This window comes from Lactuca serriola, chromosome 4 (assembly GCF_051521515.1).
Source record: "Lactuca serriola cultivar US96UC23 chromosome 4, Lser_US96UC23_V15, whole genome shotgun sequence".
NCBI classification, from domain to species: domain Eukaryota; kingdom Viridiplantae; phylum Streptophyta; class Magnoliopsida; order Asterales; family Asteraceae; genus Lactuca; species Lactuca serriola.
In genome coordinates, this window is record NC_136411.1 from 188,388,106 (window position 1) to 188,413,323 (window position 25,218).

Here is a 25,218-nt window from a genome sequence, read left to right on the forward strand (position 1 = left end):
ACTTTGGGGAGTAAACTCATGCTTAAGGCATGAGTTTACGGTTTTTAGGGGAGTTTACGGCCCAAACATAAATGTTTGGCCGTGAACTTCTAAGCTGCGTGGTATTCGCGGTTTAGAAATTTCAAGACCCGAGATGGCCCATCCGTTCACCCGTTCGTTTAAAGATTAATTATTAAAATAATCAAACAAACTTTAATTTCCTAAAAACAAGTAAAAGTGATCTTGACTTATAATATGAAGTGATTGACTTTTAGGGTTTGACCGAATGAAAATTCCAGGTTGTCACATCATCCCCCTGTTAGAGGGAATTTCGTCCCGAAATTAGAATTTAGGTAAGGAAGTAGGTATGAATGATCGAGTCATGAGGTGGAATCTTCCTAATCGATTGGTTCTCGCGCTCATATGTGAATTTGGGTCCTCGGTTGGTATCCCAACGAACCTTCACTAAAGGGAGGCGGCGCTGCTTCGTCCGCTTGACCTCTTGGTCGACGGTCACTACGGTTCTTCTACGAAGGCAAGGATCTCGTTAATCTCGATCTCGTCGGGTGGACTTACGAGAGTCCTAAAGGAAAGTTATGGTTTCAAGATCGAGACACGAAGGGTAACTTGTACATTACTGAGTTCGCGGAGTAGATCTAGTATGCGAGATACAGGACCGATTTTGGTAAGGATCTCGGAGGTCCTAACTATCTTGGATTTAGCTTTCCACGCTTTACGAAGCGTATTAAGCCATTCCCAGAGTGAGACTTCCTAAAGAATTTGGTCTCTCACTTGGAATTCCAAAGTTCCTTTCTCTTGCTTAACTTCCCAGTCAAGGGCCACCCCCTGCTGGGTCAAAGTCGTAATGGTTTCTGTAATTTGTGAGGAGTTCTTGATGATCTATGACAGTAGGTCTGTAAGACCTAGAATTTGGTGAATTCCTGTCGGCGTCTCTGGTGTCGACAAATTCTCAATGGTTTTGATAAATTGATAGAGTACTCAAGAATTTCCACATCACTAATAGTGTGTCTTAGGAAATTTTGACTCTTCAATTCCAAAACTCGTGTTCAGAGATCTTTGCGAAAATTTTCTCTGAGGGTAGTGTTTCCATGGGTTCCTTCTTACTACGAGGGTAGATAAATAAGTCGTCTCATGGAGAAATGACGAACTGATCCAAGTAAGAAAGACGTACCATATTCATTTAGCTCATGACTACTATGGGCATATTGGTCTTATCCGAAGGGTATCACTACGGACTCGAAGTGTCCGCATCGAGTTCGGAAGGTAGCCTTCAGGACATCCTTCCCTAACACTCGAACTGGTGATATTCGGATCTCAAATCCATTTCTGAAAGTAATTCTTTCTTTGTGTTTGCTCAACCAATTCATCTATGCGAGGCAGAGACAACGATTTCTAATGAAAAATCTTGACGGAGTCCTCGATCGCCGAGGTACCTACGATGCAATCCATCGACCTCTGGAAGAATAAGACCGGAGTTCTCCAGGGTGAGAAGCCTAGTCTTCCAATTCTATTTTTGTGCAGTTCGCTAAGTTGTCTGGACTGTTCTTGTATCTTCGTAGTTGTTTAGACTGTAGGGCGATCTGTTTACAGGAGTCATACTGGGTTCTAAGTTTGTTCACATGACGATGCGATTACTCGTAGTCTTGGGCAGTCTCCGTCCTGAAGTTCATATTAGAATTCATACTTGGTTCAACGATCACAATATCATGTATACGAGTCGTATATAATTAAGATTGAAAAGGAGGTTGAATAACTGATTCTTCTTTAAGCTCATATCCCAACGAGGGAAAAGAAGTTAAAGTGGAATCATCAATTCTAAACCTGTAGAATCTTGATTATATATCACCCCTATGTATACATTCTTCAGCGACAGATCAACCATATGGATCTTTGGATTTGAACTTGACGTACTATACGAGTGGTACTTCGGGGATTTCTTCGGAAAAGAAAAGAACTATGAGGTACTCCACGCATGAGTACTTCGGTGTTCTGAAATGACGGTTTCACTAAAAAGACGTTTACTGAGAAAGAGATGTACGTATGAAGCTAGTATGGTGCGGATCAAATTGAGTCTTGTTGTAAGAAAATGTCGGAATCATAAGGAAACTTAAAGACATTAGATTTGAACATAAGACGTTACATACAAAACACAACTGTGCGACCATCAACAAAGTTACAGCACTTTAGGCTTACTACAAGACTATTGTTGCGAAAAACGTATACTATAAAAGACAAGTATACGCAGCACATGGGTCACTTAACTGACGGCTCCCTCAAAAGGTAACACTCGAGTCACATTAAATTAAAACGGTTTATAAGTCTGTTACAACGAAACGCCTTAATTACATTAACGTGGGTCCGGAGTAGGCTCTCCTGCAGTTGTGATCCTGAGAATCTTCCCGTCTGCGCCAGAGTTCTGCGCTATCGGGCAATCCTTCTTGAGGTGTCCAATTTCACCGCATTGGTGACATATCTGGACAGCACCAACATTGGTGGTGGAAGTGAAGTGTCGAGTAGAAGTTATGGGGACACGGTTGCTTTCGTTGATCTTCTCTTTTGGGCAATCTCTGTAATAGTGCCCTGCCTCACCACAACTATAGCAAACTAGGCTTGCTCTAGTGGTGGAGGTAGTTCTACAAAAACGAGCAATGTGCCCCATCTTGTTGCAATTATTGCATTGCCTGACTCGGCAAATTCCTTTGTGGTGATAGTTGCACCGGTCGCACCTCGGGAGTGTTCCTTCATATGGTCTGCTCGGTACTGGGATGGCAGTGGTTTCCACTTGTTGTTGTTGCATGGCATTTCTATGAAATCGTTTGCATTCCACTTTGGCTTGACGTTTTCTTTTCTTGAACTCTGAGTTGTTGTGTTGGGCGGTGGCGACTGTTACTATTTGTTGATTTCTCGGATCGTTAACATGATCAGGATTGTCAACTCCTTTTTCAGTCTTGTTTGCGTTGACAGTGTTGCGGTTTGCAAGGACAGCTGTCACGGCAGCTGTAACTGTGGTTTAAAAAGTAGTGGCGTCCATAGGAAAAGCAGAGGTTTCGTGGTTCGGCTGGCTGCTTCCGGATGAAGACATGATTCTGTAACACGAAAGATAAGGATTTTGTGAGCGATTTTGGGTTGAGCCTAGATGTACTTTGATTGTTTAATAAAAGAGTAAGAGTATGTTCTCAAAAGTTTGACCTACATCCCTATGATGCAATCCTAGTACTGAGTGGAAGTGGGTTTGTAGAATGGTCTCATGACGTTTTTCGTTCAATCCGAGGTATCATTGGTTGGTGAATAACATGATTCAACCACTAAAAGAGACTTGGAAATGTCTCCGGAGCTAAATTGCTATAGTCCAATGACTTGACTAAAGCACGTTTCAGGTATACTCAAATGAAAGTATGATGAGAGTACTTGAATAAAGAATGACACAGAAGTTAGCCGACTGTCAATATCTTTGATATTCATGACGTAAAAGTTCGGGAGAATGACCTTGTAAAAGGTCTTACATCATATCCAGAGAAGATAGTCCTTGATAGCATAAAGACCTATCCAAAAGTACTTACGGTACAAGATAATTTCATAGAAAATGCCTCATCGGGAATAGACAGAAAAACGATTCCTTTTAACAAGGAACATAAAGTAAAGCATCTACTACTGGCGACGGTCATCCCTCTGGTGAACTCTTAGTTCAGCCAGTTGACGTTCCACATCAAGTAGGTGTCTTTCGTACACCCTCTGGCGTACTCGGAGCTCTATGACTTCGGCTCATGATTTAGCCAGTGCTTGCAGCAGGGTTTCATGATTCCTTGCAGATCTCTCATGAGCATCTTCTAGACGAATGGTGCGGAGGGTATGCATTCTCGCATCGGCAACAACTTCGGTGATTTGATGTAGGGTTGTCCTGCCTTAAATCTCATTTCGGGCCACTCTGCGGACCAAGACTGGCAAGATTCTGTCTGCCGAGCCCCTATTGCTCAGGTCATAAAAGCTTCGGTCACCATTAAATGGCATGGGTTGATCTTGTCCTTGGCTCCATGTTTCCAAGCATTCCACCCACTCAGGCGTCGGGCCATGAAAATCCGGACGGGGGTTAGGAATTGGAAAGGGAGCTGCTTGGGGTAGGTTCTCAACCTCGGGTTCGGAGTTAGCATCGTCCGAAAGGTATTCATCATGATGATCATTCAAAGGGATAGGATGATCATTCTCTGGTTCTTCTTCAAACCATCCAGCAATGACTTCGTTCGGAAGGTACTGGTTGCCGTGGGGATGGAGTCCAGCCATGTTATCTACGCGAGAATTGGGGTAAGTAAATAATTATTAGAAGAACTATCTAGATAATTATTTAGAAAATCTTCATTAGTTACATCACTATTTGTGAAGTGCATACCAGTTATATGTAATCGAAACAGGATAGACCTTCAAATAAGTGACCTTAATTCCAAATTCACACAGAATAAGGGTAAAGTACAATTTTCACAGATTCTAAGTCTATAACATCCTAATTACATATAGCTTTAGTGTATCCACTTAGCAACTATCAACTTAGTAATGAAGATCCTGCTTTAGTTCTCAACTATAAAGTACTTATAGTAACACCAAATACCCCTATAGTATTTTAAGTTCAATGTTATGTTCTATTGTACTCATTGTGGTATTGTTGGTAAAATTTTAGACTTCTTGCAACCACACAACTACACTTAGGCACATGCTAGTCAACCCTCGGATAATATAGTTGATCAAGCCATATCTTCCCAGTTTTGACCATATGTCTCTAAGTCCACCTGTGTTTAGGGATGTTATTCGGGTCGGAACCGAACCGAACCGACCCGAACTCGAATAAATTGAAAACTGAATAAGGGTAATTATATGAACTGAAAACTGAACCAAATAAGCAATACGGGTTCGGTTCGGTTCGGTTCGGTTCGGGTATTATTCGATTCGGTTCGGTTCCGACTTGAATAACCCAAATAACATGTACAAGATGATTAAGGAGTCGAATAACCCGAATAACCCAAATAACATTTACAATGTGATTATAAATAGTGTATTTTGTATGGCTTTTTTAGCTTATGATAAACACAAATAACACGGATTAACTATTCTTGATATATAAAATGTAAAATCCAATCACCACATTCTTAAGACATAGTTATTAAGCAACCTATTAAACACTAATATCTAAAACACCCAAAAATCTATCTATAAGTATATAAGTTAAACATTAAACATTACTTGGGTATTTTGGGTAACGATCAATAGAACACAAGACCGAATAAGCAATCGTGCAAGTGGAAAAAAAAAATGTGACTTTTCTTATTCGGTTCGGTCCTTTTGGACCGAATAATCCCTTATTCGGGTAACCCGGACCGAATAACCCGGAAACCGAATAAGCCTTATATAGACACCCGAAAACCGAATCGAATTGCTTATTCGGGTCTGATTCGGTTCGGTTCGGGTTTTCTGGCCAAATTCTCATCCCTACCTGTGTTGCCCAACAATCGTAATTCTTTTGTACTGTCCTAGTGACACTGATTTTAGTATGAATGCAGCACGTATACTTACTTAAATATTTTATTATTTTAAATTATAAACTCTTGGTCATAGTATTTTTAATCCCATTGTAATTATAGTCTGTATATCTTTTATGGGTTGATATACTTAATTCACTATAAACAATGCTCTGATACCAATCTGTCACACCCCAAAACCAAGAACGGCGGAAACGTTCCCGGGCGGAGGACGTCATGTACAGTATCACAACAATGAAAAGTAGTAAACAAGCAACAACATCATCCCATCCGTTCACCCGTTCGTTTAAAGATTAATTATTAAAATAATCAAACGAACTTTAATTTCCTAAAAACAAGTAAAAGTGAACTTGACTTATAATATGAAGTGATTGACTTTTAGGGTTTGACCGAATGAAAATTCCGGGTTGTCACAGTCTTCTTTGGAGCCTTTTATGATTCAAAACTTGAGATATGGACTCTCCTTTGGATGGAAACCCCAAAAGCTCATTATAGTCACCTTTATGCAATCTTGGCCTTGTTCCAAACCCTAAATGCTTAGTATTTGTTGATTTTGGGTATTTTAGCTTCATACTCTTGTGCATGCACGTAAAGTTGGAAACTTTACGTGTAAAACCAATCCTAGAATCTCAGAACTATGATTTGGAAGCACTGAAATCGATTAGAATCGACTGTGTAGTAATAGCATGCTTAGGACTCGGCGAGTTGTTCTTCAGACTCGACGAGTTGTTCATCCGACTCGGCAAGTCACAGACTGGACGTATTCATATGTTGAAGGAGAACTCGACGAGTTGTTCATACAACTCGGCGAGTCGGATAAAGTTAGACTCGATGTTAGCATCGAAGAAGAACTCGTCGAGTCTTTGCCAAACTCGACGAGTAGAAGCGGGTAGAGGACTAGAATGGATAATAGGGACTCGGCGAGTTGACGGCCCAACTCGGCGAGTCCGGTCAACTGAAAGTTGACTTTGAACAGGGGTAAAATAGTCATTTTACCCTGAGGGCATTTATCAGTACTTGACCTAATGTTTTTGGAATTTGTAGTCGGACAGTTCTGAAGCAACAGTCAGCCAGTGTTAGAGTAAGCATCTCAACAGCCAGCGTTACAAGGTGAGTTTCCTTCCAGTAGGAACGGGTCTACGGCCATAATGTCGGCCCGTTTAGTTAGCAGTAGTTCCGGACCTTGGTCTGATGTAGTAGTTAGAGTGCTTGATGTCTTTGCGATTCAAGCATGTTTTGTGTTATGTGTTCCGGACCCTGGTCCGATGCAGTATGCAGTATATGTGTTCATGCTAGTTGATATGTTTATGCTATGCTATGTTCAGTCTGTTTCCGGACTTCGGTCCGATGCAGGGGACAAGGTCCCAGTCAGTTCCGCACATCGGTCCGATGCAGTTAGTTCTGGACTTCGGTCCGATGCAGGGGACAAGGTCCCAGTCAGTTCCGGACTTCGGTCCGATGCAGAGGGCAAGGCCCTGGTTAGTTCCGGACTTCAGTCTGAAGCAGTTTCCGGACTTCGGTCCGATGGAGTGGGCAAGGCCCAATAGTTGTTTGTATGTTATTGTATAGTATGTGGTAGTTTGGGGGAGCTCACTAAGCTTTGTGCTTACAGTTTCAGTTTTGGTTTCAGGTACTTCCGCCAGCAAATGGAAGGGCTCGGGATGATGGCATCGCACACACCACAACTTCAGTTTTATCCTGGGGATTTTATTCAGACATTTTGACACGATTGATACAGATTTGTTTTGATATAGTTACTTGAATTTTGAGTTACTCATTTTATGGTTCTTAGTATGCATGATATTTGATGATGAGATTTTTAGTAATATTAAAAAAAAATTGGGTCGTATTTTTGGGTTGTTTCATTTTCAGTCAAGCACACACACACCAACCAGCAACCCTTGCTCAGAAAACGAACCCAACACCCACCTGTGGTGGGTGGCGACGGCGGCAGCACCCTAACGGCAGCAGTGACGTGGCAGCGATGGTGATAGGCAGCATTTGCGATAACAGCCACCACCTCACGGTGGTAGCGAGCCTCCCTGATTCCCTACCCAGCAACTTGCGTCCACAAATCACCAAGTCGTCGCGAGCTCGACCTGTTACACACTCCGATCATAGCCACTTCTCGTGGTGGTGTAAGGCAGTCGGGAAAGAGCACCAGCCACAATAAAATAACGCCCGTCGATGAGATGGTCTTCAACAAGAACAACAGCGATGCGACGACAGAAAATGGAACAACGTCGTGGTGAGGCTTCGGTGGTCGGAGAAAGGGTAGGAGAAGAATGGCGGCGATGGAGCACAATAAGGAACAAACCACCAGCTTCCGACGTTCCTCACCCATGCATCCGCGTCCAAGGCTCCAACTCCGGTGGTACTCTTCAAGCTGTTCACGATGTCCGGTGGTGGCGGTTCGATAACTGGCGGCGCCGGAGGTGGAAAGTGGGGTATAAGGGTGGCTGCTGTTAGGAGAGTTAGGGTTAGGGTTAGGGTTAGGGTTTAGGTAGCCGATAGTTAGCTTATATACCCATTGTCATGTAATCTTATTGCCATAATGGCAAAAACAGTCCCCCCCCCCCCCCCCCCCTCTATAAAATTATTTTAAGTTATGATCCAAAATTTACCATTTGACCCCCAGCCTCTTGAATCCTTTGCAATTGAAGTCTGAATTTTACCCTTTTAGCCCTCAACATTATAATTCTTTACAAATTAGGTTCAATATTCACTAAACAACCCCTTAGCCCCCAAAATCTTTTCAAATGAAGTCCCAGAAATTACCACTTAGTCCCTGTCTTCATAAATATTTACGAATCCGATCCGAAACTTACACTTTCAGCCCCCGACTTCTAAAATTTTGACAATTAGCTCCTCGAAATCATCCTTTTATATATATTTATTTATTTTAGGGCTTCTATTCATTCATTAATTTATTTATTTATCTAATAAATAAACAGGGTGTTACACCATCATACTCTCTCTAACCAGAGGACTACATGTTTTTGTGCACACATAAACTAATGACCACCCCTCTATTTATAGAGTAAAAGGGAATCTTACAAACATAAATGAAATATTTTAATCTAATTATCACTTATAATTTCTAGAGCATTTCCATGCTCCAACAGGTGGTCGAATATGCAGATAGGGCTGTCAAATCGGCAGTTGTGTCGTGTTTTTGTCTGACACGACAAGGTTTTGTATAACACGAATACGACACGACACGATGCGTGTTTTTTTCATTAACACGAAAACGAACCAATTAAAACACGACATGACATGACAAATATAATATTATATAACTATTAGTGTATTTCGTTCATTCTTAAAGATATATTACACGACAAACACGAAAAACACGACAACCACATGCTTAATCGTGTCAATTTCGTATCTATTTATGAACACGAACACGACACGACACAACGTCGTGTTTTTTAATCTTGACACGAACACGGATTCGAATTTTGATTTCGTCTCAATTTCATTTCGTTTCATATATTTTTGTCGTGTCGTGTCATAAATTGACACCTCTATATATATATATATATATATATATATATATATATATATATATATATATATATATATATATATATATATATATATATATATAGAGAGAGAGAGAGAGAGAGAGAGAGAGAGAGAGAGAGAGTGTGTATGTTTTGGAGTTACTAGGAGATTAGAGGTGATAGAGTGCAATATTGTATGACGTTGGAGCCTTTTAGGGTTTTTTTTCAAGTTGTTACATAAATGGTCCACAAGGTTAGTAAAATTACAAAAAACCATAAAATAGGTAGGGGCGTTTTTATCATTTTATAGTACCTTAATGGATCCGTATGGATGGTAATAATTGAAGAGGCTAACGTTGTTCTAGATTTGCCAACTATGAAGATCGTTGTTGTCAAATTTCAAAAACTAGGACTAAAATTGCATATTCGTGTCAACCTTGACGTGGGTACTTTAAATTTTTTTACCTTTTTTTTCTATAATTTTTTTAAAATATAATATTAGACAAATTAGATGTAAGATCTATGTATTTTATGGGTTAACTTTAAAAAAAATATGAAAATTCTAAACATTTAAAAAAAATTGAATTTATAAAAAAAAATTAGAAAAATATGGAATTATTAAAATTAAAGTGTTTTTTTTTCTCTTTTAAATTTAAACAAATAATTTAGATAAATAAACAAAGGAAATTAATGAATTTTTAATTTAGAAATGTTAAAATTAGAAAGAAAGTCAATTATTGAAAGTAATATGCATTTATTATTACATTTAAATATTATGTGAAATTTAATAAAATGAAAAAAGTCACAAAATGCCATGTGGAAAAAAAATTTAATTGAAAATAACCACAAAATGACATATGGCCAAATCAATGAGAGTGTGACATATGACAATAAAAAATTTCATTTATTAGAATAAATACTATCCATTCTACTTAATTTTTTGTATATAATTACAACCAATAGGTTTTTTTTTAGTATCCATCACTAACTATAAATATGATGGATGTCGTGTCATTGTCTATCACCACCACTATCCAACAAATACAAATCATCTTTTTTGTTTAAAATTAAATAAAAAATATAATGAAAATGCTATAATATTTTTTTTAAATTAGTTTTTTCATTAATTAAAATTAAAAAAAAAAAAGCATAAATTAAAAAATTTTAAAAAAAAACCAAAATAAATAAAAAAAAAAAAAAAGACTGATTTGAGAAAAATGATCTAACACAAAAATCTCAAACATAGAAAAAAAATAATCCCTATTATGGAGCATCTTTTAACTTTAGCCAATGTTAGACATATGAAAAAGTTTTGTGGGTTGTTGTTTTTTCATATTGTTCAATGGTCGTATTAAACACATCGAAATCGCTTGACTCGCTTTTGTATAGATATGTTAGATTGCTGAAAATTTCGTTGAATTTGGTACATTTCAACCTCAAATCGCACCACTTCGAAGTAGTTTGATCGGGATTTCAGTTTTCATTTCCCATTAAATCATAGATAACGATTAAAAAATTTTCCCAAAAATAATTAGACGTTTGAGCATCTCTAACTAAGGGGTCTTGGGAAGCCGAAACCCACACTTGTGTTAAATTCACTTCTTCATCCTTTGTCCAAGCTACCCTTTCATGCCGAGTGGTTTTAGCGGATTTTCCCCATTTTTTCTTATTGGTCAAGGTTTTTCTAGTTGTGTTTCAGCTATACAATCCGGAGAACCCGTTGGTGAAGGTTGTGATTGTGAAATTTGTCGTGGTGAAGGTTGTTGTGGTTGTGTTTGGAAAGGTTGTTGATATATTAAAACGGATAAGAAGTTTGTGGATAAAGTGGGAAAACTTTGTATGATTGTTGAAAAATGTGAGTTTATAGGATATGGGAACCACCTTGGAGCAAGTTTATAAAACCACATTGAGGTAATACCATATTCAAGTACTACTGACATGAAGTTGTATCTAACCCAAAAACATTATCGGAATTGCAGTTTCAATTACTTGGTTGAGATATTTTGATTTTGATCCATAGTATTTGGATTTTGACAAGATTAATAGGTGTATGTAAATAGAGGAAAATAAGAATGTTATGGAAAATAAGATTGTTTGGGTTGTATTTCTAGATAAAAACGTATTAGATAATAAAAAAATGAATAGTCAAACGCTGCCACCCGAGTGAAATGAAGCCTCCCTTTCTTATCGGTCATTGTAGTTCATTCTCTATACCACAGATCACCACGACCACAACCGATCACAACCCACTTGTTGACAATTCACGTTTAAAGGCCATTTATTAATAACTACCCATGTGTGCACTTACATGTATTTTTTATTGTTTAAACTTGAAAGTCAATAACAACCTCCACCAACATCGTTTCTTTTCCAGCAAGACCCAATCAAAAAAACACAAGTAAATCTAAAAACCCTGAACTTCAAAACCAAATCATATATAGATGAAAAAAAAACTAACCAAAACTTAAATCTTAAAGGCCGTAGTGAATTTTCATTTTATTACACCCACACGTATTTGGAGTAAGTCGCATTCTTTTCACAGAACACGAGATTAAACAGAAGTAAAACATGAGAGCTTTTGGACTAGAAAAAAGAAGCAAGTTGTTACCGTTTGACATAATTACCCTTCTAAATAGTAACAAAACTCCTTCTGAATCTGTCAATCTGATAACCTACGTCGTTATTGTTCAGCATAAAACACATCAAGACATCCATATGGGACAATAAAGCCAAGAACCCAACAAATTTACATAAAAGAATATTTGTAAGCTTATGTTGTTTGTGACCTTTCAGCTCTCCTAAGAACACATCAACAACAATTTCCACCCACAAACAAATTATACAACAATAATATACTAATTAAGTACATCCCCATGTGCCTCAGATTCGATCACCAATAGCACAGGGTGGGGTAGGGTAGCCAGAGGTGGCACACATCTCAATGCAACATTTCTTGCAACTTTCAATTATTGCACTACGTGTTTATAACTACAATAACTCTCATCAACCACTACCTGTTCAAAAAATGTGGAGCAATCTTCCTTCCGATCTCCTATCCAACATCTTCTCCTACCTCCCACCTCCCTCCATACCTCGCGCCACGGCTGTCTGCCGCCACTGGCGTGACAGCGCCAGGGCAGCAACCCGAGACACACGGCGGCACCACCACCACCACCACCCGCCATGGTTCATCGCCTTACCCACCAACAAGAACAACTTCTGTTTCATCCATAATCCAGTCGAAAACACTTGGCACTCACTTAATCTCAAACATGTTCCCAACCTAATCAAACCCGTGTCAACAATCGGGGGACACGGTTTGATACTATTCAAATCCATGGGTGGTGCCCCGATCCAACTCTCGGTTTGTAATCCGTTCACCGGGCAGTTCGGGCAGCTTCCGCCTCTTCAAAAACCACGGACAAATCCCGCAGTGGGAATCATCGAGGTTTGTCCCGGGCAGTTTAAGTTGTATGTGGCGGGCGGGATGTCAGAGGCGGCAAGTGGTGGTGCCGCCTCGTACGAATCGACATTGGAAATGTTTGATTCGAATGTTAAAAAGTGGACGGTTGTGGGGTCCATGCCGGTGGAGTTTTCCGTGAGGCTTACAGTGTGGACCCCAAACGAGAGTGTTTACTCGAAAGGGGTTCTTTATTGGATGACATCAGCGCGTGCTTATAGTATAATGGGGTTTGAAATGGATACGAATAAATGGAGGGAATTCAGTGTCCCGATGGGGTACATGTTGGAATTTGCTGCCCTTGTTCCGCGAAATGGACAGCTGGTGGTTGTTGGCGGGAGTCATGGCGGAGATGTGGTGGTTTGGGAGTTGGGTGAGGGAGGGGAATGGAATGTGATTGAAAGAATGCCGGTTGAATTAAGGAAAAGATTTGTTGGTGGGAGTGTAAAGTGTGTGGGGATTGAAGGGGGAGTTTGTTTGTATAGGGACATGGCTTTGGGAATTGTGGTGTGGAGAAGAGGTCGGAATTGTATGGATAGATGGGAATGGAATTGGATTGAAGGTTGTAATCGGGTAAGTGGAAAACACATAGAAAATTACCCGATCAAAGGGGTTTTTCTTCACCCAAATCTTGCTTCTTCTCCTTTTATTTAGCATGTACAAATGAAGAGAACTTCCATATGATTTTTTTTTTTTTTTTTTTTTTTACGAAAATACAATGTACAATTTTAATCCTACTATGTGGATTTTTTTATTATATTTCACAAACTTTTATTTACAAATATAAAAAATTAATTATAAAAATAGGTTATAAAGCCCATAAAAGTTATAATAAAATTGTTAAATCATATTTTGTTAGTTACTTTCAAAAGTAAAATTTTAATTGGATGAAAACAATAAAAATATCGAAAAAGAAATTCATTAAATATTACATAAATAAAAACAGGGTTACATTGCAATTAAAAAAAAAAAAGAAACACACCCCTTGACAAATGAATGGAAATTAACAAATAGGAAGAAATTACATTCCGTTTCAAGAATGGTCTATTCCATCCGGCAAAACAAACACATTTTTTTTCTTCATTTCTATGGAATCAACTATTCCATTCCTTCCTTGATTCCATCATAACAAACATGTAGATAGACTTTGTCATCAATTCTTAGCATTATATGCTAAAGTATATAAAAATTATACCCTACTCTATAGCGGAATCAAAACAAAATAACCGCATTATGAATAAACTTAATTCCAAATTTACCCTTTTGAAGCTTTAAGATGAGGGCCTCATAGGTATCTTCTTGCAAGGGCCCGGACCTTTGTATCAAAATGTGAAGATGTGACACGAGATCCTGGTAAATAGAGAGGATTCAAAAGAATCTGCACATAGACAAAGTAAAAAAGTAAAATTTAACATTTTTTTTTGTCTTTTGATTTGTGTAGCCTTGAATAATATTTCAAGGCATAAATTTAATTACCTTTATATAAAGCTCATGAACCTCCTGAAAGAAGGTCTTGATTCCATCATCATTACGTGAGTCATGAAGCAGCATCAATCGAGTATGTAACACTTGAGTCAATGAAAATATATAAATTTAAAAAATATAATGATTTTTAAAAAGTAAGGTAATTAATTACAAAAATAAAAAGGATATGACCGGCTGTAACGTATACTGACACTACCAAATCATTGAATCTGTCAACTGATTTCAAAAACCTGGCAAACATAAAAAGAAAAAAGTAAAATTTCTTGATTAAAATTGTGAAAGAGATTGAATTATTATTATGAATCTTACATGGCACTTGTTGTCCATGCAAGATCCTGAACAACATCTAAAGCTGCATGGAGAATGAACTGGTGTTGATGTGCAGCTTCCTCTTTCTATAATGTCATTGCAAGGTATATATAAGTTGTGAGTGAAAAGGGTTCTTCAATCTTCACAAAATCTTTATATGATAAAATGTAATAAAGCAAAGAAACATTGCATTCACAAATTCACAAATGATATATCAAAAGAAATCGTACTTTAGGAGCACTTCCAACTTCTGCATCGTATATAGGAATGTCATTTCTGCTAATGATCATAAAACATGCAGTGCTAGCCATTTGATTATATGAATATCTGCAACAACAAATTGACCTAAGTGTCATTATAAAATGAGATATATTTGTGTAGTAAAGCAATCTTATCCAAAAGCTTTCTTGGATTTCATCATATCCAAATCAAGAATCGATAAGTAAAATTAATTTCAAAACTGTAAACTTTATCCTTCGTAATTGAAAAAGGAAGTCACAATATTAGGGCTTGAACATAGTGCATTGAACTATGATGCACTTCTGACTAAAGATTTCAAATACTCAAGAGACAAACACTCGATTGTGATCATGAATTTCTAAAAACCGCCAGTCGAGATTCTAGTTTTGCAGTCTACCAGATATGACTACATATTAATTTCATAAAGAGCAACAAAATTACAGAAAAATGGCAACCCTAACCAATAGCAAAGGAAACGAGATTATCGCTATCTGCAGAAATACGACAAAGTAGCATCAATCAGATGATTATAATAGCAACCCTAATCAATCAAGGTTAGGGACATCAAAATATACGCGTATGTGACAGAAGGGAAGACGTACAACGTATTCCGATCGAAGAGCTCCTCCGGCGGAGCAGTGGAGAGTTACGGAGTAAAAATAAACCCGATGGCCGGTCCCCTCGGATCCCAATAAAGAGTTTCAGTTTGACCCTTGTACTTTAACGTTATTGTGATTTGCTCCGCTAGTTAGGGTCAAATTCTCGTATATATTCTTGGTAGAGAAATGATGCAAATCAAGGTCAACTGATTGGTTTGTTATGGCGTCCACTTTTACAAGCATCATCATCCACCAAACGAGCATTAGGTTTGGTTTCATCAAAGCTCACGTTCAATGATCAGAGGTTTTTTTTTTTTTTTTTTTTTTTTTATTTTTTTTTTTATTTTTTTTTTTTTATTATTGGAATTGTTCGTCTTTAAATTAACATTAAACAACAAGTTCAATTGTCATCCTACAATATATAATATATAGTAATTTCTTTTCATTTTTATTAATAGTTGCTCTCTCTCTCTCTCTCTCTCTCTCTCTCTCTCTCTCTCTCTCTCTCTCTCTCTCTCTCTCTCTCTATATATATATATATATATATATATATATATATATATATATATATATATATATATATATATATATATATATAAATGAGAACCAAAAAAGATTAAGAACCTAAGAACCAACTAATTAAGGGAAATTCTTGTCAAAACACGGAATCACATAAACTGTAATTAAGAACCAACTCCTCTTCCTCTGTCACAACTTCCGATCACCTGCGAAAACACCTACATTCTTCGTTGGAACTTCAGATCTCGAACCACCTTTCCGTCGCCGTTGAAGACGCTAACAACCACCAGCAACGTCGACCTCCTCTGATGTCGAACCACCACCTCAACGTCTCAGATCAGTGCATTTTTGTGCTTCGTGCTCATGATTCTAGGTCTGGGTTCTTCAGATCTGGTTTTCTCTTCTTATTGTCTAGATATGGAACTAATTTCTTCTGATCGGGTTTCGTCTTCTTCTTTTCTAGATCTAGATCTACGAAATTTGTTTGTTGTTTTCATCTCTAGATCTAGATCTATATGATCTCTGGCGAACAACCACATCTTTCTGTCGCGTGTGGTGGCATGTTGACAGATTCGTGATTTTGACACCTTTTTTGGCGCTTCTTGTTCAGATTTGGTTAAATATGAGAGTCTGATGGTTTTTTCTTGTTTCTCATGGTGTTCATAGTTTAGATATGTCCAGATCTGGTTAGATCTAAGTGAATCTGAGTTTTAATAACTATAATCTCTTGTCACTGGTGTTAGTTTTGTGGTTTCGATCTATCGATGGTGATTCCTTACGGGACTGACAAGCTTCACGTGTTTTTTGTTCCAGATCTGGCAGATATTACAGGTAAAATCATTTTATTTCTTTTGTGTACATGCTTTTAATATTTTCATTCATTTATGTTCTTCCAGAGCTTGTCAAAATGAGTTTTTTGTTGTTATTTTGAGCAAATTCTTCCCCGATCCTGCTCTAATATGTTGGTTTACTTCATATCTTCGTTAATGTGTTTTAGATCTCTATTAGATATGATAGTTTACTCTTAATTTGTCTAGTTTTTTGTGGAGGTCTTAAAGTTTTAAGTTGTGAATATATTATGTTGCTACATATCAGATGTGTATATCTTCTCGTTCTTAAACTTCAGCTATATGAATTTTGTGATTAAACTGTGAATGAACTTTATTAAGCTATGAATAGACAATATTAAGTTGTGAATCGCCTATGTTAAGTTGTGGATCTTATATGGATTTTATGTTAAAATATGAATGATTTGTGTATTAAATTGTGATTTTTGTGTTTTAAACTGTGAATTTACAGCATTAAGTTGTGATATTCTTAAAGTTAAGTTGTGAATATATTGTTTTGCTACATATCTGATGTGTATATCTTCTCGTTCTTAAACTTCAACTATATGAATTTTGTGATTAAACTTTGAATGAACTGTATTAAGCTATGAATAAACAATATTAAGTTGTGAATCGCCTTGTTAAGTTGTGAATCTTATATGGATTTTATGATAAAATATGAATGATTTGTGTATTAAACTGTGATTTTTGTGTTTTAAACTGTGAATTGACAGTATTAAGTTGTGATCTTCCTATTAAATTGTAACTTAACTATATTAAGTGTGAATTTTGTGTATTAAATTGTGAATTTATTGCATTAAGTTATGAATTTTATGTATTAAACTGTGAGTTGACTGTATTAAGTGTTTTAAGTTGATAACATGGTTGTGAATTTATACTTATTCAAAATTAAATTGTGAATTTATTGTAATAAGTTATGACTTTTATATATTAAGCTATGATTTTTATGTTTATATTATAAATTAATTGCATTAACCTATGAATTTTTACTTTAAATTGTGAGTTGACTATATTAAGTTGTGAATTTTTTTATTAAAATGTGATTTTTGTGTTTAAAAATGTTAATTAATAGCATTAAGTTGTGAATTTTTTGTTTAAACAGCGAATTGATTGTATAAGCAGTGACTTAATGAATTTTATGTTAAAATACGAATTATTTATGTGTGAACGTTTTTGTATTAGTTTTTTCGCAAATATATTAATTTTTTGGCTTGTATAAATATGTAAGAATACAATAGTTTTTATAATTATTTTGCATTAAACTTATAATAAGTATATTAATTGGTTTATTAAATTGTGAATATAATATTTAAGCTATCAATTAATGATTTTATATACATATCTGAATTTGAAGGAACAATGATTGCGATGGTGACACATGTGGTTGATGATGGCGTGTGGTAGTTGGTGGTAATGTTTGTGTTTGACTTTTTTTAAAATACGAATTTGTGTATATTGGATTGTATTATGTCATGATGTGAATTTTATGTATTAAACTAAACACGGACTATATTAATTTGTATATTTTATATACTTTTTGTGTTAAAATATGAAAAAATGTATGCACAAAAATATTAAAGTTTGTATTAGTGAATTTAAACTTTAATTACGTTTGAATATGGTATTTTAAACTGTAAATATATCTTATACATGATATATTTTTAAAGAAATCTACAAATTAGAAAAAAGAAAATTAAATTTTTCAAGGCATAATTTTATTTTTTTATGAAAATTTTGTACATTTTGTTACAAAAATGAAATGGTATGTGTTAAAAAGTATCAACAAAGAAATGAAAAATACAAATGTTTATTATATTAAGTTGTGAATACGCCTAGAAAAATGCTACTAAATTTGTTGTTACTCTGACGGTGGTCCGACAACGGTCAGGCAGTGGTTCGGTAGCGGTCCCACTACAAGTTGCAACTAGCTGTGAACTAGGGAATGAAAAAACTTTGCTTAATAGAATATTAATGTTTGATTTGTCCAAAATGTCCTTAATGAAAATATCTAAAAAATAGTTCTTAGGGTTCTTAACCTTTTTTGGTTCTCATTTGAACCACTCCCTCTCTCTCTCTCTCTCTCTCTCTCTCTCTATATATATATATATATATATATATATATATATATATATATATATATATATATATATATATATATATATATATATATATATATAAGGTTGAAATCAGTTGAGAACTCATAGTTTCTCGAAAACCCAAAAACTAAATGTGGAACGTTAGATCAAAATTAACTCATTAATATATATATATATATATATATATATATATATATATATATATATATATATATATATATATATATATATATATATAGGGTTGAAATCGGTTGAGAACTCATAGTTTCTCGAAAACCCAAGAACTAAATGTGGAACGTTAGATCAAAATTAACTCATTAAGAGCATTATCGTCATCTTACCCATCTAATTTAATGTTTAATTTTTTTTTTTGAAATATTAATAAAAAGTTCTAGAAAATAACATAATAAATCCAAAATTTTGAATTTTTTTAAACAATTTTCGATTTTTTTTAAAAAATGGAGATTTTTTCATTTTTTAATTGAAAAAAATATTTTTTTTACAAAGACTGTAATTTAAAAAAAAACTGCATTTTTTTATAAAAAAAACTGCATTTTTATAAAAAAACAATGACATTTTTTTTTCAAAAAACTGCAATTTAAAAAAAAAATTGTATTTTTTTAAAAAAGCTGGAATTTTTTTATAAAACTGTATTTTTTTTAAAAAGTAAGTTTTTAAAAATAAATAGATTTTAAAAAAAAAAACTAGAATACTTAAAAAAACCCTAATCTACTATAATAAATGAATGTTTTTTTGCCACATGTCCTCTTCTCCTTCATTTAGACACATGGCATTTTCTAAAAATGTTAAATTTTCTATTTTCCACTTGTCATTTTATTGTATTTTCCATTTTATCAAATTAAAATTCCACATTTAATATGTAAGGTAATATATATGTAAGATATTTATTAGAAAATGTTTATATATGTAATATATTTAATACATTAAAGTCTCATTAATTTTAATAATTCAAAAATTTTCTCATTTTTCTTATAAATCCAAAATTTTCAAATTGTTAAAATTTTATATTTAATTTTTTTTAAGTAAACAAAAACTAGAATACTTAAAAAAACCCTAATTTTTTTAACAAAAAAAAATCAACGTTTTGGTGCATATATATATATATATATATATATATATATATATATATATATATATATATATATATATATATATATATATATATATATATATATATATATATCAGTGTTGTAAAAATCAGTCTAGACGGCCAATTAATTGGCACCTAGACGCTTGGCGGCCTCCAACTGCTTATGAATAAGTGTTAAAGGGTAAGCTAATCGTCCTTGGTCTTATTCGGTCAAAATCGGTCCAATTCGGTCCTAATCAGACTAAATCGGTACAACTCGGACACTAAATCGGACCTGGCCAATCAAGCCAACTCTAAAAAAAACTAACGACTCAATAGAGCCACCTAGGCAAGGAACTTTCCGGCTCAAAGGAGCCAGGTAGCCAAGGAAACCGCCGGCTAGAAAGAACCAACAAGCTCAACTGACGGCTTAGTCTTCCCCGATGATGATCCAGGCCCCTTTTTATAAAGTATGTTTTCCTTCATCTTTTGTTCCCCTGTCGACGTGGGATGCCAAACCTTGAACTTTTCCACTTCTTTACAGTTTTCACATCTTTACACATCTTTCTTTTTATTCTTTTAAGATATATACAAAACACACATAATGTATCTCTTTTGCGCACAACCAAAACACACATATACAGAGGTTGAAATAAACTTTGTTCACGATTACATACAGTTTAATTTAGTAATTGCAAATTTTAGTCTAACCACTTAAAATGAGTCTTTATATAACGTGTTTATTTATATTTATACTTTTGTCAACAAAAGTTATAAAATTTGAATCATTCTTATTTGATTATATTTATATATACATATAAAATTTCAATCTTCTTATTATATTTATATGTACGAAAGTTGATAAATTTGACAATTTACTTATATTTTTATGATTGAAGTTAGATTTATTAATTTTAAAATTTTTTCTTGATAATTAATGGTCCCCGATTAATCTCCGCCTAACCGATTAATCCCTTAACCCCAGTCGACCACCTAGCTAACGTCGAGCGTTTTTTACAACCTTGATATATATATATATATATATATATATATATATATATATATATATATATATATATATATATACACACACACACACACACCAAAACGTTGATTTTTTTTTGTTAAACAAAAACAAAAAATACTTAAAGATCACAAAAAAAAAATTTCACTTTATATTCTTTAAAACTGCACCTTTTTATATAAATTCGCTGATTTTATTTTTGAAAAAAAACCAAGAATATAAAATAATAATAATAATAAATAAATAATAAATAATCGATTTTTTAATTTTTCAGCGAATTTATAAAAAAAGCTATGATTTTTAAGATTATAACGTTAAAAAAAAAGATATGTGATCATTAAGTATTTTTTTATGCATTTTTATGATTTTTAGGGTCTTTTTGTTTTCCATATAACCCTTCCCTATATATATATATATATATATATATATATATATATATATATATATATATATATATATATATATATATATATATATATATATATATATATATATTTCAAGTACATATATGTATCTTTCTTATACTATAATATTTGTAATTAATTATATAAAAAATCTATTTTTATTTAATTTATAAACACAATATTACAAGTATTTTATTCGATACAAAATAAAATATAAAAAAATAAAAAATACTACAAAATTTCAAAGCGTTTTTATGTCTTCGTTTTCCATATTTTCATCTCTTCGATATTTTCCACAAATTGTTTAAAATCTATAAGAAAAAAAAATGATTAATGCAAGAAAACTCATAAAAATACATGTGTGCATATAGACGTAATTTATATGTGATTCACTTATGATTTATATATAAATCACATGTAATTCATATGAAATTTACTTGTGAGTTACATGTGGTTTACATGCGAATTACATGTGAATCACATGTAATTCATATGTGATTCACTTGTGATTTAAATGTGAATTACATGTAATTTATGACATCCCCAAAATCACGGCCAGAAAAGACCGGTTTAATTTATGCTTTTAAAATAATTTCAGAGTAATCCTTTGAATAAAAGAGTTGCGGAATTTGTTCCCAAAACAAAATATGATAAAAATAAGATTTACCAAAACATTTCTTAAAGAAATGTATTTTTCATTAAATTACAATACTCGGGATGTCATGTTCCGATAAACAGATCAAAAGCATAACCATTTCAATACAGACCTTACAATAGTTAAATATAACAACAAGTCTATAATCCAAAAATAACTTGACAAGTCATCCAACTTATGCTCTGGTGCCACTACCTGTAATACAAAGAAAACTGAGTGGGTCAGACTTGGCGAGTCTGGTCTGAACGAGAAAAGCCCTAATATGAGGGTTTGCACCCTATTTAAAGGACCTTATGTTCTCTCCTCGGTCCCCCTTGTCGGCCAGAAGCTGCTATACACGATTCCAAACCCTAAATTGAGTGAGAGAAGGAAGAAAGTGAGTTTGAGGTTTTTGCAAGAGGAAGATTTGGAGGATTTGACCACTAAGGAGCGAGAGGATCCAACCCTTTTATTGTGAGCATCAGTTTCAAGGCAACAATCTATCACCTTGCCTTTGTTGCTTCTAAATCTTTCTTGGTTGAGGTTTTGGGGCCATTTGGGCATGATAAGGAACCATTTCGAGTTAGAAGTCCAGATCTGAGGTTCCTGCTTCGGATCTAGGATGGTCTTGGCCCTGAAACCCATAAAGTATCAGTCCTTGGTGTGTTGATGAAGCATGCTTGTCTCAAATCCTAGCCCTAGAGAGTTTTAATCTTATAGCTCCTTGGTTTCACGTAAAGTTTGCAACTTTACATGAAGGATGGGCCTTAGAAGAGTGGATCTACAGTTTAGAGCCCATGCATGGCTCGAAAAGCCACTGTATGGATTAAGAACTGAAACTACTCGGCGAGTATGTTCTTGGACTCGACGAGTTGTATGAAGATAGGCAGGAATTCGATGAGTTGGAAGAACAACTCGACGAGTATGTTTAAGATTTCCTTGGACTCAGCGAGTCTGTTCTTGGACTCGACGAGTTTGACCTCAGAACCTCAACCTTTTCTGGTTAAGACTTAGATCGGTGAGTTGAGTGGTGACTCAGTGAGTTGGTCAGGATGGGACTCGGAGATCGTTGAACTCGACGGGGTGACTCGGCAAGTTGAGGTGTATTGTGAGCAGTGTTCTAAAAGGCGCGCCATGGCGTAAGGCGTGGCTTCGCCGTTACGAAAAGCTTCATAACGTTGCTGTTAGGCGTAACGCGTGGCAAGGCGTGATATGGCGCGCCATGGCGCGTGTTTTTTCGTTTGAGACACAGTTTTTTTCTCTTTGTTATGTCTTTTCAAACCGGAGATATAAGTATTGTGGTTTTTGTTAACTTTTGTTATTAGTTATTGATTTAACACTTCTAAAAAGTAGTTATATTTAATATACATTTATATTTATGTGGTAATATAATTTTAAATTAATACAAAATCGCCGCCTTACATCACGCCTTGAAAAACGTCGTGGCTCGTTAAGCTTGAGGCTTGGCCTTGCCGCCACGCCACGCCTCACGCCATTTAGAACCTTGATTGTGAGAGTTTCTGAGTATAAGGACTTGACGAGTCAACGGGTTGACTCGGCGAGTAGAGTCAGTCAAGAAGGTTGACTTTGACCAGGACTTTGACTTTGTCAAGAGTGGACTTAGTTGGCTTTTAGAGTTAAGTTTGGATCTAAGTGTTATATATTGATATTGGTAGCTAGGGGAGTTAGTGGAGCAACGGTTTAGAGAATTGTCGGGCAGCAGCCAGAGGGTTACCAACTAAGTTCAGCAGTGCAGGTGAGTTTCCCTTTGTGTGAATGGGTCCACGACCACAATGCCGACCCATGTAGTTATGAGTAGGAAGACCCGGGGGTTAGCCCTAGGCACTGTTTGCTATTATGATATTCAGGACCAAGGTCCAATATCGGGTGGGTGCCCAAGGAGTGGTTTGCATGATAGAGAATACTTGTTGTCTGTGTGATGCATGTTGTAACAACCCAATTTTCATGACCAAAAATTTCGTTTTAAAAACATCACTTTTAGAGAATATAAAAGGGCTAAAACATTGTCTGATCAAAATATCACACCAGTGAACCGTGTCTAAAAACCAAGTCATACATTTAATTAAAATATCAGAGTACAAATCCCAGTGAAGCTCGTAAATGCGGAAATCGGAGAGTGTGTGCGTGACGTGCCGCTACCGTGCCGGCTCCTTTCCCCTAGCTGAGGAGGTACCTGAAACCAAACTGAAAACTGTAAGCACAAGGCTTAGTGAGTTCCCCCATAATACCACATACCATGCAACATATAGCAACCATTATTCAGCTAGGAGTTACGGGCCTTGCCCACACTCGAGAAGATACGGGCCCTGCCCACACTTCGCTAGCCGGGAGATACGGGCCTCGCCCACACCTGTGAAGATACGGGCCCTGCCCACACTTTGCTATCTGGGAGATACGGGCCTAGCCCACACTCCGACCTCGGAGAGATACGGGCCCTGCCCACACTCAACCACTAACCCATAACATACAAGTATCACACAGACAACAAGTATAAGCAATTCTATCATGTTAACACATATATCGTACTTAATTACAACAGAGATACGGGCTCGGCCCACACTCTAGTACTAGCATCTCGTCTACACGGGTCGGCCTTGGTGCCTTAGACCCGTTCCTACTGGGAAGGAAACTCACCTCGAAATAGCTGCTGGTCTGTGTGGGAACTGATCACCTACTACTGCTGCTGCTGCTCCGGAAACCCTCCGGCTGCAATTCCCACAATATACTCAATCAAACACTGCTCACTGACCTTTGGGTAAAATGACCATTTTACCCCTGACCTTGCCCTAAGTCAAAGTCAGAGTCAACTTTCAGTTGACCTCGACTCGCCGAGTTGGCTTTCCGACTCGCCGAGTTCCTACGCAAACGACTGCCCTGAATCCCGATCCTACCCGTCGAGTTAGGCGACGACTCGACGGGTTCGCCTTCATGACCAATATTCAAGTCCTTCATCCTACTCGCCGAGTTGTATGAACAACTCGTCGAGTCCATCTTCATCCGAAGAACACTCATGCTAAGACTCGCCGAGTTGTATGAACAACTCGTCGAGTCTGTTCTTGATCTAAGGAGATTGCCTTGAACTCGCCGAGTCAGGGCATTGACTCGCCGAGTACCTCCATAGATGGGTTAAGCTTCCGACTCACTGAGTCACACCCTGTGACTCACTGCTCACTCGACACTACAAAAAAGGGGGACAAACTCGAAGACTCGCGAGCAGACTCGCCGAGTCACATGAACGACTCGCCGAGTCGTTGCCATGCACTCCTAAAATATACCGATTTGCTCGATTCCAGTCCATGCCATTCATAGATCTGGACTTCTAGGACACGAATCACACGTAAAGTTTCCAACTTTACGTGTGGATATTCACCAATATGGATTTTAGGGCTCAAAATGTCTCAAAAGGGTAGATCTAGGGCTAACAAGCAACATGGGGCCAAAAAGCTAACAGATCT

At 35.9% G+C, this 25,218-nt stretch overlaps 2 protein-coding genes across 5 annotated transcripts; one reads left to right on the top strand and one right to left on the bottom strand.

Moving 5' to 3' along the window:
- The first annotated feature begins 11,938 nt into the window (after positions 1 to 11,938).
- On the top strand, positions 11,939 to 13,262 carry LOC145103061 (protein UNUSUAL FLORAL ORGANS-like). The gene has a single exon (XM_079040593.1). The coding sequence runs from the start codon at positions 11,976 to 11,978 to the stop codon at positions 13,146 to 13,148; it is 1,173 nt and encodes a 390-aa protein (XP_078896719.1). The 5' UTR covers positions 11,939 to 11,975; the 3' UTR covers positions 13,149 to 13,262.
- Positions 13,263 to 13,479: 217 nt separating this feature from the next.
- LOC145103062 (uncharacterized) lies at positions 13,480 to 15,359 on the bottom strand. 4 transcript variants are annotated; one of them, XM_079040597.1, is made up of 7 exons: positions 15,131 to 15,359; positions 14,970 to 15,019; positions 14,519 to 14,615; positions 14,289 to 14,374; positions 14,145 to 14,209; positions 13,971 to 14,053; positions 13,480 to 13,872 (listed from the first exon to the last, which is right to left on the bottom strand). In XM_079040597.1, exons 3-7 carry the CDS (start codon positions 14,597 to 14,599, stop codon positions 13,780 to 13,782), a joined length of 408 nt encoding a protein of 135 aa, XP_078896723.1. In that variant the 5' UTR covers positions 14,600 to 14,615; positions 14,970 to 15,019; positions 15,131 to 15,359; the 3' UTR covers positions 13,480 to 13,779. The 4 variants fall into 4 exon arrangements, with proteins under 4 accessions (XP_078896723.1, XP_078896721.1, XP_078896724.1 ...); XM_079040595.1 differs by having other exon boundaries at positions 14,990 to 15,019; positions 15,131 to 15,358; XM_079040598.1 differs by lacking the exon at positions 14,970 to 15,019 and having other exon boundaries at positions 15,104 to 15,359.
- Between the last annotated feature and the right edge of the window lie 9,859 nt (positions 15,360 to 25,218).

Bases quoted from the DNA above. Each gene is read 5' to 3' on its own strand.
- LOC145103061 (XM_079040593.1), top strand. From the start codon at position 11,976: ATGCAACATTTCTTGCAACTTTCAATTATTGCACTACGTGTTTATAAC.
- LOC145103062 (XM_079040597.1), bottom strand. From the start codon at position 14,599: ATGGCTAGCACTGCATGTTTTATGATCATTAGCAGAAATGACATTCCT. The intron at 14,210-14,288 runs GTAAGATTCATA...TATGTTTGCCAG, and splicing joins GCATGGACAACAAGTGCCAT to GTTTTTGAAATCAGTTGACA. The intron at 14,054-14,144 runs TCCTTTTTATTT...AAGTGTTACATA, and splicing joins ATACGTTACAGCCGGTCATA to CTCGATTGATGCTGCTTCAT.